Source organism: Micropterus salmoides, unplaced genomic scaffold (genome assembly GCF_014851395.1).
Source record: "Micropterus salmoides isolate LMB-PRFRI ecotype aquatic unplaced genomic scaffold, ASM1485139v1 Ms_hic_scaffold_18, whole genome shotgun sequence".
Lineage (NCBI taxonomy): Eukaryota > Metazoa > Chordata > Actinopteri > Centrarchiformes > Centrarchidae > Micropterus > Micropterus salmoides.
Genome location: NW_024040928.1, coordinates 17,753,500 through 17,769,352, shown reverse-complemented (window position 1 = coordinate 17,769,352; position 15,853 = coordinate 17,753,500). Strand labels below are relative to the sequence as shown.

Here is a 15,853-nt window from a genome sequence, read left to right as displayed (position 1 = left end):
AAAATATTTAAATATCGTTATTAATGTTAAGGGTCAATTAATTAATCATTGTCATTCTAGCTTCACAATGGTAAATATTTGCTCCTATCATGTTTTTGTCGTGAAACAAGGATGAAACCAGGGCCACTGGGAAAATGAGATGGATATTTTCCACAATGTTTGATTACATTTTGTAAGGCAAATGATTAATAAGCTAAATCATCTACAGATAAATCCATAATGTGAATAATTAGTTGCTGTGTTAGAATAGTTTATGATGTGAGTGGTTGTAGTACTGCTGTGCTGTGAACCCAGCAGAGCTTTTGCCCTGTTATACATCATTAACAATATAATAACTCAATACAGGCATCTGAATCCCTGGTGTTCCCCGATTTATGCATTTATACGTACCCACCAAGTTTAACACCTGCTATTGCAAAATGAAATTTGGTGTTTTATTAAAAATACTGAGGTCTCGTTGGTTTTATTCCTGAGTGAGTCATTTTCCTTAACATAGACGATCTTTGACATTGCCTCCGCTGTGGTGAAGATGTTCACGTGATTCTTACTATGCTGTTCGTTTTGATAATTATGCTAAATTGTGCAGCCCACTTATGTAAAATCATTTTACAAGAAATATGACTATATTACATTATACCATATATTGTTAATTTACCAATAATCCCATATTTAATAACGGAAATAAAAATAAAATAATTTATGACAGTGGACATTAGTTTTGTAACAAAATATGCAATAACACCTCACCTGCGCTCCTTTGCACCTTTATGAAGGCCACGGAAAACCAGCCAGAAGGGTGAGTTGTCGTGAAAATGTCATTGGAGAGGGAGGGCTAAAATCATATTGTAAAATGTTAAAATATATTTCAATATATTACCTTTCCATCACACGTCATTATATCTTATCTATTAATATTTCTGAAAGGAGTATTGAGTTCAATAGTTGCAGTCAAGGTTTATTTAATTTCTGTGCACTCTCGTCACACCCCCACGTGACCATGAATGGTACGGTCGCCTTCGCTGTCAAGTTGAAATTGCACATTTGAAGGGCAGTTACCAGTGTGTCGGCTCTGTCCTGTCTACCTTATGAGCACTGTCGTGAACATGCTTTGCAGAGTTGGTCAGATACGCAGGTAAAATTGATAACAATGTACCATTTAGTGCCATTTTCCTGCTTAAAGTGCACAGGGTTAGGACGGCTGACTCTAGCTAGTGGCGATTGCTCATGAACTTGAGACAGTTTATTCAGAGCTAACAGTAAGCTAGCCAGGATGCTAACTTAGTTTAGCAGCTCAGTAAGGGTATCTTGTGGCGCACCAAATGGGGGATTTAGTTGAGTTATCGCACAGTCCTGCATTCGTGGCCCTCTTTGTGAATTGTCAGTACACTTGTTCATACCTAGCTAACTAGGTGCCACCAGTTCATATAAAATCTAACCCCCTAACTTCTGTAACGTTATGTTAATCCACAATCAACACTAGAAATTAGGTCACTTCAATCCAATTGCTCAAGGTTTATCAACGTGTTGAAACTTAAACTCGTGGGCCTAAGTTACCCGTGCCAGGCTATCTTGGGCAATTTAATCACATATGCATCACTTGAAGCTAAGTTAATTTTATCTCTCCATACATTTGGAAACTTCTGGCAAAATGGTTAGTTTTTCTTCTGCTTTGTTTCAGATGCGCAGCCAGCCTCAGCCAAACTGTAAACCTGGTAGCTGCATCCAGGCAGAAGCACACGCTCCCTGACCTGACCTACGACTATGGTGCCCTGGAGCCCCACATCAATGCTGAAATAATGCAGCTGCACCACAGCAAGCACCATGCCACTTATGTCAACAACCTTAACATCACAGAGGAGAAATATCAGGAGGCACTAGCGAAGGGTACAAAACTTGCATGAACCAATCAGTGAATTGCTTCTGTGTATGGGGATGCAAAGATGGATTCATTTGTATTAAAATAATTAACTACATCAAATTGTAATCTAAATGTTGACTCTCGGGATACATTTGTCAGGAAAACATTTGTGTGTTTCTGAACATTTATCACCATATTCTAAACTTATATCTCACACATCAACAGTAATTTTGTTTTTGACAGATCTGATGTCTTAATATTCACCTGCATGTATTTGGCTTGTATGTCAGGAGATGTGACGACCCAGGTTGCCCTCCAGCCTGCTCTGAAGTTTAATGGAGGAGGCCACATTAACCACACTATCTTCTGGACAAACCTCTCTCCAAATGGTGGAGGCGAGCCACAGGGTGAGGCAGAAACACATTCCAAAACTTTACAAAACATAGGAGTGTAGGAAAGACAAGCTGTTTAGTGAACATATTAAGCAACACGTGATGTAATTTGAAACGATTGCTAGTAGTGTTTGACCCGCTGTGAGTGAACAGCCAACTCTGCCGCTCGTGCAGCTTGTAACTTGTTTTCAGGTTATTACTGAACCTCACAAAGACTTTGTATGTCTCACCACCCTCTCCAGCTACCTATGATATAAAACATAGTCAGCCATTACCAGTGAACAAGATGAGACAAGCTGATCTTCTAAACACAAAACAGCAGAGTGAAGTAAATGAGTGCTTTGTGAAACATTGCAGGAAGTTAATAGTAGACTTAAATTCATCAGAAACAGTGTTTGTGTAGTCCATGCCTGAAAAGCTGGCATCCTTGTTACATTAAGGTTGTTTTCTTTAGTCACTCTGCCCTCTAGTGGTCAAAGATGGTACCTTAACTGATTATAAGTGGACATCCTTGAGAATAAAGTTTTAAATGCCTTGCCTAAAAATACATTTAAAAAAAAAAATGGTAGCTTACTTACAGAGAATGTACAATATATAAAAAAGTAAATACCTTAAATTTAAAGATAATGCCTTTTGTTTCTTGATTTTAATGTCTAGTATTTCCCTAAAATAGTACCTGTCTGTGTCACTTGTTGTAGGAGATCTGATGGAGGCCATTAAGCGGGACTTTGGCTCCTTCCAGAAGATGAAGGAGAGGATGTCTGCTGCGACAGTGGCAGTGCAGGGCTCGGGCTGGGGCTGGCTGGGCTTCGAAAAGGAGAGTGGAAGACTTCGGATCGCTGCTTGTGCTAACCAGGATCCCCTGCAGGGATCTACAGGTCAGTGGGAAAACGGCTTTAAAGTACAGATAAGACTTTCTTTCCACAGTATGTCTTTTATATTTTTTCTTGATACACATGGCACTTATGAAACAGAGCCACAAGGGTAATTGTTTCATGTCTCCGACCTTCAGGTCTCATTCCCCTTCTTGGAATCGATGTATGGGAGCATGCCTACTACCTTCAGTACAAAAATGTGCGTCCAGACTATGTTAAGGCTATCTGGAATATCATCAACTGGGAGAATGTGAGCGAGCGTCTCCAGACTGCCAAAAAGTAGAATCTAAACCTCAGATAACAATAATACCCCTTGCACCCTTAGCTGGACCTGGATCAAATAGTAAATCCAAACAATGTTTAGTTTTACCTTTCATGGATGGATCAGCAGCAACAAAGTTGATTAAGTTGTTAAAATACTTCCTATATTGTTGCAGATTACATTGTCTTTGTGGCAAACATACCACACAGGTTAAAGCAAATTATTTGCAAGTGCTTTTTATCTCAGGCCTGTTCCCTGCCACCAGACTTCATGTAAGCACACAAATTGGCCTCCCTTCACATCAAGGCTAGCTTTTGTCAGTCAAACCCAAATATTGGCTGCCATACATGTAAAATAGGTGTCAGATACCCCAAGTGCATATTCAATAAGCTTTGTCATTGTCCGAATAACTCCCACTAAAATCAGATTGTGTTATTGCAGTCCATGTTTTTGGTGTATTATAATAAAATTATAAGAATTCAATTGTAAAAGCTTGATGGTTGGTGCTTCATTATTCTATTTCTATGTACTGTGATAGATGCCCCTTAACATGTGTTTAAAGCTAATATTAATATTGTTGTACTTTTTTAGTTAAATTCAGATCTTTATGCTCCCACCAGAGGACAATAAAGATCACACTGAGTGTTTAACACAGGGTCATGGAGTTTCTAAATATAACATTTTTGGACGTATGTTCAAGTTAAGCAAAGTAAACATCTTTGTTTTATTTAATTTTTTACCAAATTTGGCAAGGCATGGAAGATAATCAGGAGTTAATCAAATCAGCCCACTTCAAAGTACTCTCCCTGGCTGTAATTCTCAGCTTTCATCTTGTATTGCACTGCAAGATGGCTCTCAACATTTTTTTTTTTTTACTTATTTTTTTAGATTTTCCACAGCCTTGCTGATAAGTCAACTCTAGTTAACGAGATGTGCAAACACTTGTGTTTGGAGGACATTAGATACTACCTAAGGCATGTTCTGTACTGAGAACTAGATCAAGCTCAAACCTCATGAACCTGTCTGAGCTGAAAAATCTGACTTGAAATACTTTCCAGTCATATGACCTGTATATTGTGTGATCTGCTCTGCTACAGTATTACCAAAAGAGGGCAGTGTTTCCCAAGGTTTCCTGCTATAGATGCTCTAGACAAAATTGAGTCTCATGCTCACCTTTTTCTTTGCAAAAACTTTATTATCAAGTGCATTTAAATGGGGAATGTATGGAAGTTATAAAATTGTTATTGGCTCAGACAGATTTTCAAAAGTTAATTATCCTCTTCATCCATACAACCCACGGTGTATTTTAAAGGGCTGTAACGGTAATCTGTGTGTGACTTCTGTGTTTATTTTACGTTCAAAAATGGAGGTTTACTTCAATATAATATCAAGGACATGTTTACTGGAACTGTACAAATGGCTTCCAGCTGGTTAATCTCCTGACATCCAAGTGGTTCCACTCTTTCTGTCAATGATTAGGACTGACCAGTTTGCCAGTGGGAATATCACATTCCAGAGATCTCTTTTCTTCAGGGTGGTGTCATGATGTAGAGATGAACTGGTTTTCAGTGGATACAGTGAGTTCAGGCACATGGTAACCAGACTCTAATTGTGAGACTGGAGTCAGCTCCCTTTTGGTTGTATTAAATGGTACTGAATGAATCAATAAAGTAGACATGTCATTTACACACAACTTTGATTAAATGCTGCGCAAATGCATCCGTGTATTATTACATATTGGAGTAGTTTGATTCTATTGTTACATGGACAATGATTTTTAAATCTAACCTACAGGCCTTTTGGGACTTATACATCAAAATACTACTGATGTCAGAAACCAGCTGCAGCAGATAGCCTGTGGGGACAGACCAACTAATGACAACTGACTTTGGGATGAGAGACAAAGAACTGATTCGAATGATCAGAGCCATAAATACAAGCACACAAACTTGAGTAGTTTTATGTGGGAGGACATTGCCAGCATTTAAAACAGAGGGCTCCCTATTTATAAGATGATGGTTGGTCTAAACGTGGCCTAGTTTTGCTCCGTAAAAGTTTGGGTGTGCCAAAAATTATTTCCTTCTTCCACAACTCGTAAAAACGATGGAACTCCGGATAGAGTTTCTTTAACTTCTGGAAGAGAAGAAAGGAAAATCTTGGGGAAATGTGTCAGTCACTGAGAAATCTGACTTTCTTCTTTCACCCCTCTCCCTGTTTCTTTCTGTAGTGCTTTTTCCTAAAAACTGCCACTAAAACCTCTTCATGCTTATATCTGAGAGTGAAATATACACACACTAATCTTTGTGGCTTATCCCATTTTCAATCTCCATCAGCCATTTAAGGAATGCTCAAGAATACCATTGGGCCATATGCAGATAAACATGTTTGAACACATTTTGAAAGAACTGTGTGTTCATCGCACACAAACGCACACACTTTCGGAAATACAAGCTCCACTGTTCGTGCGGTTTCTGAAGCATGGAAAGGGGCCCACATGTGGCTTTGTTTCATATACTTATTTTCGTCGTCAAGGCATAAGTGGTGGAAGTGCATGCCCATCACATAGGCTACTGTGTTCTTTACAGATTCAAATTGTGGCCTGCATTACCACATACAGAGGTTTTCTCTTTTTCTTGCATAACATTGTTAATGTCGTCCCATGTTTCAGGTGGCCAAGAAAGTGAAAAAAAACATAGTATGATTTTATTTTTAAAGGTTTCTAATTCAGAACTGTTACCAATTTCAGTGACTCTAGCCTTTATAGCCTTTTGTTGTAACACAGAAACGGTGTAAAAGTACTGACGGAAAGATGTATAGATGGTTGGATTACTCTACAGCAGATTACCAGCTTTATGTAACCATACTGAGCCACCATTATGCAAATGAGAGTGCTTAAAAAATAGTTACCAAAAGAAGTCTAAAGAGTTAGCTAAAAGTAATACATATATGATAGAAACAAAAATTATGGATATATAAGTAGTAATGAAAAGCTAAAAGTAATGAATAGGCCTATATAATTGAAATAGCTAAATATAATGAAACATATCTATAAGTAATAGATAATCAGTTGAAATAGTTGGCTAAAGGTTATGGATAAAATGGTTGAAAAAGATAGCTAAAGTAGGCTAATGGATAAACAGTTGAGCTAGTTAGCTTAGTATTGGATTAATGAAATAGCGAAAAGTAAGGGATAAGCAGTTGAAACAGCTAAACGTAATTGTTAAATGGTTGAAATAGTTAGCTTAAAGTATTTGATAAATGGTGAAAAAGATAAGTAATGGATCAATGACTGAAACGTCTAGTTTCTGCCACTCCAAATAACTGACTGAATGAACAGTTACTGTAACAAATCCACTTTTGTAATATCAATAGTTTGCAATAACATCCAGGTAAAATCAATTCAAATGCACATTTGGAACGTGATGGGTGAGGACAGTTGAGTTCTTGAGGTCATTTGACAGAGCTGTATGGTACATCAGACAAAAAACAGCATTCATACCTGTAGTAAAAGATCAATACTTGTCATTTACCTACCAACAAATCTTATATGCAAGCTATGCATGACTCTTTGCTGAATGAAGGTCCACATTTTCAATCTGTTCTGTCTCACCAACCCTTGCAGCTCTGTCATCACATTTCTATGCCCCAGACTATCCTCCGCCCTGCAAAGCCGTCCTACATTGTTCCCTCAATTGCTTGTGCTGTTTGCCCTGCACAAGCTGTCATTGTCTCATTTGAATTGGAAAGCCATTAGAAGAAGTGAAGTGTCAACATTAAGGAGGTAAAACTTTCCAGCATTCACCATCCGTTGTTCCTGGCAGAGAAGGTGACAGAGCTAACTTCAGGGCACCCGTTTGAGTCTGAGCCTGAGTCTGAGTGCTTTGGAGAAGGAGCTCTCTACCATATACTGAGAGCCAGGAACCAGACATTTAGGTGGGTCTGAGGCAACAGCGTTTTGTGGGAAGCTTTGGTACCTCAGTCTGACAGGGTGATTGATTCATCATGTCTGCTGGAAAGGCCAGAAAACCATCCTCAAGAGCCTGAATAACACATCGGTGTATACAGTATATTTCACCAGCTCCAACATGACTTTGTCTCTTCTGCCTCTGTTAGTGTTTCATCTAAGCATTAACATTTCTTCACCTGGTAACCTCTCTCAGAAAGTCTATGCTTTAAAAAAAAAAAAAAAAAAAAAGAGAGAGAGAGAGAGGAGAATATTGTTTTAGCGGGAGGGAGGGCATAACTATGTCTGGTTAATCCTTCTCAGTTATGTAACGGTCACTTGCACCAGCGAATCTAAAGGCTTGTGGACACTGTTTAGGCAGCAGAGTGCAATAAATCCCTGCAAGCCTGGGGTCATTTAGGTTTATGTGGGTGTGATCCAACCTTGACAAATCCACACGGATATCACTGGCTTTTCTTTTTAAAATGAAATGCTCTCCTCACTGCCAAATGTAGCTCATACAATGACAACTGTAGACCTAAGATCCTTGTATCAATAAAAAGAGTGATAATTGTACATATTTACACTCATAAAAGCTACCCCTGCATTGTTTCATGGATCATTTTAGAGACTTACAAATCAGTGATACTGGAGCTTTGAACAATTAACGTTGAAAAGCTCTATAACATCGATACTTTGTTTAAAAGTTTTTGGAAATGATTTCCTTTGCCTATTTTTTTCTCCTTAATCAGCCACAATTTCTGAAGCCGCGTCTCCATTTCTGTATTTAGCAATTAACCCTGTTGGATTTTGATTCAATAATCCCACTGGATTTAATCAAGAGAGCGGATCATTTTTTCTGAAACAATTTGGCCACTGTCTCATCCTTCGCTGAGATTCAGCACTCAGCAGGTCCTCTTTGGCCGGCCACTCAGGATGTCAGAGGGGAAGAGACTAAAAAGACATGAAGAGTATTTGGAGGGTGCCCAAAGACAGAGTATTATAATGCAATAAGGGGGCTTAATGTGCAGCGGACATGACTTCCTGTCTGGGCTGGGAGCTGTGCCTGCTCCACATTGCTCCCACCGGGTTGAAGTAAAAAAACAAGTGGTCACATTTAAAATCATATCAGTCTCTCTGGGTGGCCTCTTACACCAATGAACTTCCATAAACACATAAATCCTTTATTTCTAGTGCTCTGAATGTGAATGTGTGACAGTAGCAAGAGAGGCAGCTTCTTTGGTGTATCTCCAGTGAAGAACCAAATTTTCCATTAATGTGCCTGACGAATTTACTGTTGATTTACTGAAAAAGAAACACAATTTAAACTAGAGATTATTGTTAAATGGGAGGTTCGTGTCACCACACAAGTTTCGGGACAACGCAGCATCTGAAAGAGGGACGTATGTCTATTGTCTATATTAACAGACCTACTTATCTATAGAATAAAGTATATAAGGCATAACTGAGTTAATTGTTTCATGTACTTGCTCTGTACAGTGTGTGTTTACAATACACCTGTTTCAGCGTGACTATGTATAGAGCAACAATGACGTCATTTTGCTCCAGTAGTATTGATATCACTTGGATACACATGTTGACCTTCAAGAAATTACCTGATATTTATGGAATTTTTGGTACCAGTTCAGCAAAGAGTGAAGCACGAGGGAAAGAAAGCTGCAATATCAAAGAATGAAAGACCATATCTAATTTGTAACACTGTCTTTACAAGGTGATTGGGTAACAGATTTGGAAATGTGTGGACAAGACAACATTCTGGATCAAAAGAATGACTGAACGCAAGCCTTAATGTGTGGAGTGTGGCTTATATTCATACACTGAAGAAAGTACACAACAAAGTTCTGAGCATCAATACTTAAGTGAATGGATCAGAGAAAACATATATATATATATATATATATAGTAAATAAAATCTCTAAATAAGCTCTCTGGTGGATGTAATAAAGACACTGTTTCTAAACTACCTCAAAAATATCTTTGACCTTTCTGTACTGCACTGCAATGACTTGGTATCAGCAGACCTCCTTTATACTCCAATGTCATTATATGTATGCAATAAGGTAATATCAGCCAACATATCACCCCAGTCGATTTATCAGTGTAGCCATAATTCATGTATAACATTAATAATAACACATTTACAGAATAGAAATCTAAAAAAAGTGATAAAATATGAACTTATTTGTGACATCTTAAATTTTGTAATATTTGTTTGTGAAAATATCCACATGCTCTTCTGATTGCATTTAAATCCAAGAAAATGTTTATGTCCTATAACAATTAATGTTAGACTCAACAAATCCACTTATTCTGATCAGGCAGGCTTAAGACTTAGGAAAAAAAGAGCTGTGAACCCGATGGTATCCGGATCAAAGTTGCATGTTCATGAGGTTGAACAAGACATAAATTCTATTAGCAGTTCAATATATGCCAACACATTGAGCTGTGTCTGCAATTTTTCCCTCTCAACCTTTACCAAGACACTGTGGAAAGCTGGCTGCGTTAGGAGCAACAGCATCAGACGTTTTTTCCCCTGGGGAGGTGGAATGAACACAATGGCTGGAAAACAGGGTGTTTGACAGTTGCGCATGCAGGAAAAATAAGGTTATAAGGTCAGTTGAGGCTTAAGTATTTACTGTACTGACAATTTCATCACGCAGGCCTTTTATCTTTATGATGCATGCGCAATTCATTATTTCCACGCGAATACTGTTCATATCTGAAACAACACTCCCCCCATCAACTCTTGTGTTGTTTTAACAAAGGGCTGTCTTGACGTCTGCTAAGAGCCTCCGTGTGCTTCAAATGAAGTGGTTGTTGGCTCGTCAAACAGCATCTGAAACGCCCTACTCCAACACCTTTCCTATATTGGAACTGACCATTTTTAAGTTTCTGTCTGAAACTGACAAACTGACAATAACGCTGACTTCAGGTGTACAGAGCTGAGAAAATAGGCAAGATTTGTCCTTTAAACATTTCTCAATATGTTTTGTTTGTTTCATTCCTCTATTTTGGTCACTTTCTGTGTGTACAACCGATTGCATTCATTGCAACACCATGAATGTCTTCAAGAAGAGACTTCCTACAGTATGCACCATTATCCCCATTTGTACGATTCATTGCATCTCACCCCTCTTTATGATGGCAGGCTTTCCATCTCACTTTTGAGTGTGGCCACTTTTGCCTTTTCACATGAAGAGACATAGACACTTCATACAAACTCCTATGATTTAAGCATAACCCTTTAAGGTGTGAACCGGTGCAAAGTTGCCTGGAAAGTTATGTTAAAATGGCATTGCAACTTGGTTAAAAAAAAAAGATGGTGGTTGGTGAAATAAACAGGACATTCAGATGCCGTTGACATCCAATGTACTAGATGACTTCACAGAAAACATATCAGCTAATTATCTGATGTATAGTGGGACTCAAGCTGGTTATTTTAATCTGAAAACTGCTCCCAGCTGACTTCATATATCATGTATAATGAGATCATGTTGGACAGAAGAAACGGTTGTTTTTGCAAGAATCCATCAGAATCCATTCATCATTCTGGTCTGTTATATTTCATTGTCTGTCTAAACACATCTCCACATGGAAAACTAGGAGCAGAAACCACCATGGAAAAAATGACTGGGTCACAACAGAAGGTATTTTGAAAAGAAAAGCAAAAAAACTTTAGGTCAAAAGCTACCTCATATTTTGCAATGGTAGATTTTTTTACCTCCTGTCCAGAGTTTGAAAAAATAACAGGAAAGTTTCCCTTAAACGCATCCACAGGAGTTGTCAGTCTGTGAGTAAACTAATTTCATCCTCTCATCATGTTTCACCTGCCATAAGCCCTCATGAGTCTGAATCCTGTTTGGTGACCACATTACAAACAAAAGAGTCCAGTATTAGTTAATAAGTCTAGACTACAGCTCTGTAACTGGAACAGCCTTCAATTGCCAATCAATTTAAACGCTCAAATGTGGTATGAAGTGTTGGTTGCTCTTGGGGAAGGAAGGACAAAGGCATGTGAGGCCAGAGAGGATGTGGTGGAAGATGAGGTCTGGATAAAATCAAGGGGCATAAAGCGGCAAGCCTTGGGGGGGTAAAGGTGAAAGTTGAAATCAGTTACATGAGAGATCAAAATGTCGATATGGTGAGGGTAGAGTCCCAGGTTTAATGTTCTTGTTTGTGTGCATGTATTTGTGTGTCAATGTGCGTGTGTTGAGATTCTCCCTGCCAGGGGTTTTTCCATAGCCCCTGCTGTATTCAGAAACAGATGCAATATTGGCAGTCAGACCAGTAGTCGGGTAGAAAGTCTTAGAAAAATAAGCCCTCAAAGCATTCTTCCAGCTCTCCCAGTTAATTTCACACTCACCCACTGCCATTCCGTCTTTTACTACAGCCTCTTTGACTACACCGATTCCCCTTCTTCATTTTACGCCCTCCACACTATTTTACTCCAAGTCCTGGCCTGTTTCTCTTCTCATTGTTTCTCTTAATCTTTAAGGATTCTGGATTTAGCTTCTTCTTCACGGCAACAACTCGTTTCAAAACAAAAGCACTGATTAATGTCAGTATTTGAGAGAGACGTTTCCTGCACACCATTCATTTCCGACAAGCTGAAATATTCCTCTTTGATGACCGTCTTTAATTGTGGCAGCACATTTAACTAACAAGTAATCCCCCCGCTGCTCTCTGTCCATGTGAGGTGATTCAGAATCAGTTTAAGCCTTTAAGGCAGCATGTGAGTGACCTCATCCTGACACATCTGCAGCAGTGTTTTGCCAACCAGGGCACTATGAAAGGCCTAAGCACTCTGCAGGAGTTATGATAAACACACGCAAATGCAAAATTGGTGTAGTGTAAATATATTAATCCATTCAGACACAAGAACACATTTGAATGCAGACACCCCCCCACACACGCACAAGTAATTACTTTCAGATTTACATTGGGTTTTTTAAGGAAGTTTCTTATAAAAACCCACACAATAGAAACACTCGCCTGTGGAAGAACTGCTCATTATCAACATTTAAATGCCTAATTAGTAGCATAAGACAAAAAAAAACAGACAACAAGACAAACTGTGTGTGTGTGTGTGTGTTAATGATTAAATAATTACTCTGTTAATTTAGGGCATTACATATTAGTTGACAATGCAAGTTTTAAATGGAAAACTGAAAGGACTTAATTTCAGCACTACAGAGAAACAGGTCTAAAAGCCAAGCTAGCCTCTCTGTGAAGCTGTAACTCTGTGTTAGATAGATAAACCAAAGCTTCTTGAACAAGCAAATGCTTTGGACAGAAGACCTAGATGGTTGATGCTAAATGAAAAGTCAAGGTATTTACAAAGATGATGTGTACACCAAATTGCATTGTAATTCACCCAAAAGTTGTTGAGAAAATTTACTTTGATTCAAAATCTGCGAGTGAATGCTCAACTATGTTCATCAGCTAGTCTCTAACTTTGCCAGTGTGCTGTTTGGTGCTAGGCAGGTAGTGTACAGTAGGCTTTTACAGCTATCTTGCTAAAAACACAAGCCTGCCGCATCTGGAAACCATGCTGATAGCGGGGAGAGTTAACCAAAACAGTAAAATTCCAGGCCGTAAAACCAAAACAATGAACTGACACATCCTAAAACGCTCATAGAGCTGAGGGCAGAGTTCATAATTCTCTGTTGGTTAGTCACTACAAACAGCCCCTTTCATATTACACATAGAACTTTGATTCATTGTTCATTGATTTGTGCAGCTTTAAACTAATTAGCCGTCATATTGTCAAAGCCTTCCCCACTGTTACACATACATTCAAACATACATGCTCAGGCTCGTGCCTTGTCACTATGATGTTGCACCCACAACCTCCGTAAACATCCCATGTTGTCCTCCTTTCGTACCTCCCGTGTGCTTCTGTTTGTTGGCCATCGCCTTGCTTCTGTCAGCCAGCCAGCCAGCCAGCCAGCACAGGCAGCTCCTGTTGTGATGTGACTTTTCCATCCAGAGCTGTGGGACCCCAATCAGCCTAAGAAGAGCAGGGCCGGCTCTTTCACAACATCTCCTGACTCCCCCTTTGAGGATGTTTTTTAATGCAGAGTGATTAATAATACATTAAGTAAAATATTGCCTTGGAAGCCTGTTTGGGAAACTACATTCTAAGTTTTCCATGTATGACTTCCTTTTGCTATAAGATGGCTTTTCAAGATGTGATGTTTTTCTTTTTTTAAAACACAGATTTAGTGTTGTAATGCATTTGCCAAGAAGGGAGGAGAGCATTGCACATCTTCAATTCCTAGTTTCCAATTTCAGACAGTGGACAACTATGATGTTTGGATCAAGCATCACTTCCGCTCACTGATTCCAGTGTAATCATATTTGTAAGTGCTTATGCATTGTTTTTGTGTCTATATTGTGTGCGTTTCATCTGTTTGCAGCCGTATGGGCAGCGTATGCCTGCACACACGGAAGTACTTGTGTTTCTGTTTATTCCACATCTGTTAGTGTCCCTCTGCGTATAAATAAATCTTGTCCCTGAAGTGCTTTCCAATGGCAGTTAAATGATAAGTAACAGCGTCTATCATGAGCACAAGGACCAGACGTGAAATGTAAATACAGATTGTTTGTCAAAGTGTTGTTGTGCTCTCGGTCTGTATGTCTGTTTCCTCAGCCACTGGCAGAAGGGTGTAACATTTACAACCCCAAAAAGTCAGACAGGGTGGGAGTTAGTATGAAAGACTCATGGAAACAGAGGGGAGTCTTACCAAGCTTAAGGCAAGAGGTGGTCAGCCTGGGCCAACCAGCATTTGCAAACAATTCTTCACATTTGTCTTAGCTTGCGCAGAGCACCAGATGAGTTTTGACATCTCGGACAATACAATGTGCGATGAGTAAGTCGGTTTAGCATGCCTTTTGGCAGTTGACTTACCAGACACCATCCGAGATGTCCTGTGTGGCGCCCTAGCAGGCTTAAACAATCATTATTTGTAACAACTGTCCCCCCACACCCCCGATGTCGGGACTAGGCTGATTGACTTTGAGGGATCACAGCAGCTGAGAAGCACAATTCAAAAGCCCAAAGACATATGGGGATAAATTCCAACAGAGTAACGCACATATTCCACCTTCATCTAACACATGGCAAAGAGGAATAACTCAACTTGTCAGATTTTCTCAGGTCAATAAATGAGCTGAGAGAGAGAAAGCCATCATAAACCAAACAGTTTCCATACCATGCTCACATGCAGAGGCATGCCTGCTTCATGGTATGCAACTGCTAGCCATGCTTTATTTTATTTATTTATTATTTTTAACCTATCCTGTTGACTTCACGCTGTCTCACTATATGCACAACATTTAATGTAACAGCCCATCAAATTACCTAATGTGATAAACGTTTGAGCACCAATTTAATAGGGAATTTCAGTTCTACAGGCTTAGACATGAGTCATTACTACTGCATCAAAAAAAGGCCAAAATTCATTTCAATGAGACCACTGTGCTGGTGCGGTGGGCTGGTTTGTACCAGAGGTAAAAGAGCAGGCCGTTTGGCCCAAAAAGTTCAAGTTCAGTTGGAAAATGGTTTGGAGGGGATATCAGACACTGATGCAAACACTTGGAGTTGGAGTATCTGTTGTCTTATTTGTACAGAAAGTTATAACTGATTTTGCAATTTTCCAGAACAGCGAAATCCTGTTTCAAAGGAGTCTGGACCGCCGTGCAGTGTCTTGGCGTCTTTCAGTCTTCAAACTAAATTTCCTGGTTCATATTTTATCTTCTCATTGGCACCTGTAGCAACACACCAGCACAGCCTCTTGTGTTCTCTTTTTTAATGCATTGTTATTTACAATCAGCATAACACCAGAAGTGTTGGCTTCTACAGAGACAGTGGAGTCTTCTGAACAAAGATAACAGCAGAGAAAGGGAGAGCTCCTTTGTGGTCATGTCTCATTTCGTTCACCTGAAGAGGAGCAGAGAAATCAAATAATAACCTGGCTGTTTGAACCATTAACCTCAGACTTAGTTTACATAACAGGGAATTAACACTGAGACAGATGAGCATTCGGTTTGGCCCAGTACTGACCAATATGTTCCCCAGACCAGCTGGAAAATAAATATCTCCTGAAAGCTTCTCATGCTTAGGGCCAAAAATCTAATATGTTATTTAAAGGGATAGTTTGACATTTTGGGAAATATGCTTATTTGGAAGTTCAGTACCACTCTCATGTATGTGCATTAAGTATGGAGTTGGAACTAGGAAGAAATTAGATTAGCTTAGCAGAAAGAAAAAATAGTGTAAAAGCGTGTTGGGGCCTTGTGTTGACAGTTAGCCTGTAGCCTGTGAGATATACTTAACAAATATACAAGAGAGCTACAAAGTTACAGAAATATACAAGAACTCTTGGCAAGAAAGGGAATAAACATATTTCCCAAAAATCTGAACTATTGCTCTACATCTGAACATCTCCCCAGTGTAAATGCGTAAATGAGAACCATTGCTGAGGAGTTGAGAAATACATC

At 39.2% G+C, this 15,853-nt stretch overlaps 1 protein-coding gene across 1 annotated transcript; it reads left to right on the top strand.

The window, feature by feature from the left end:
- Positions 1 to 975: 975 nt before the first annotated feature.
- sod2 (superoxide dismutase 2, mitochondrial) lies at positions 976 to 3,878 on the top strand. Its single transcript, XM_038727054.1, has 5 exons — positions 976 to 1,132; positions 1,679 to 1,884; positions 2,149 to 2,265; positions 2,949 to 3,128; positions 3,263 to 3,878. Exons 1-5 carry the CDS (start codon positions 1,086 to 1,088, stop codon positions 3,406 to 3,408), a joined length of 696 nt encoding a protein of 231 aa, XP_038582982.1. The 5' UTR covers positions 976 to 1,085; the 3' UTR covers positions 3,409 to 3,878.
- Positions 3,879 to 15,853: the final 11,975 nt, after the last annotated feature.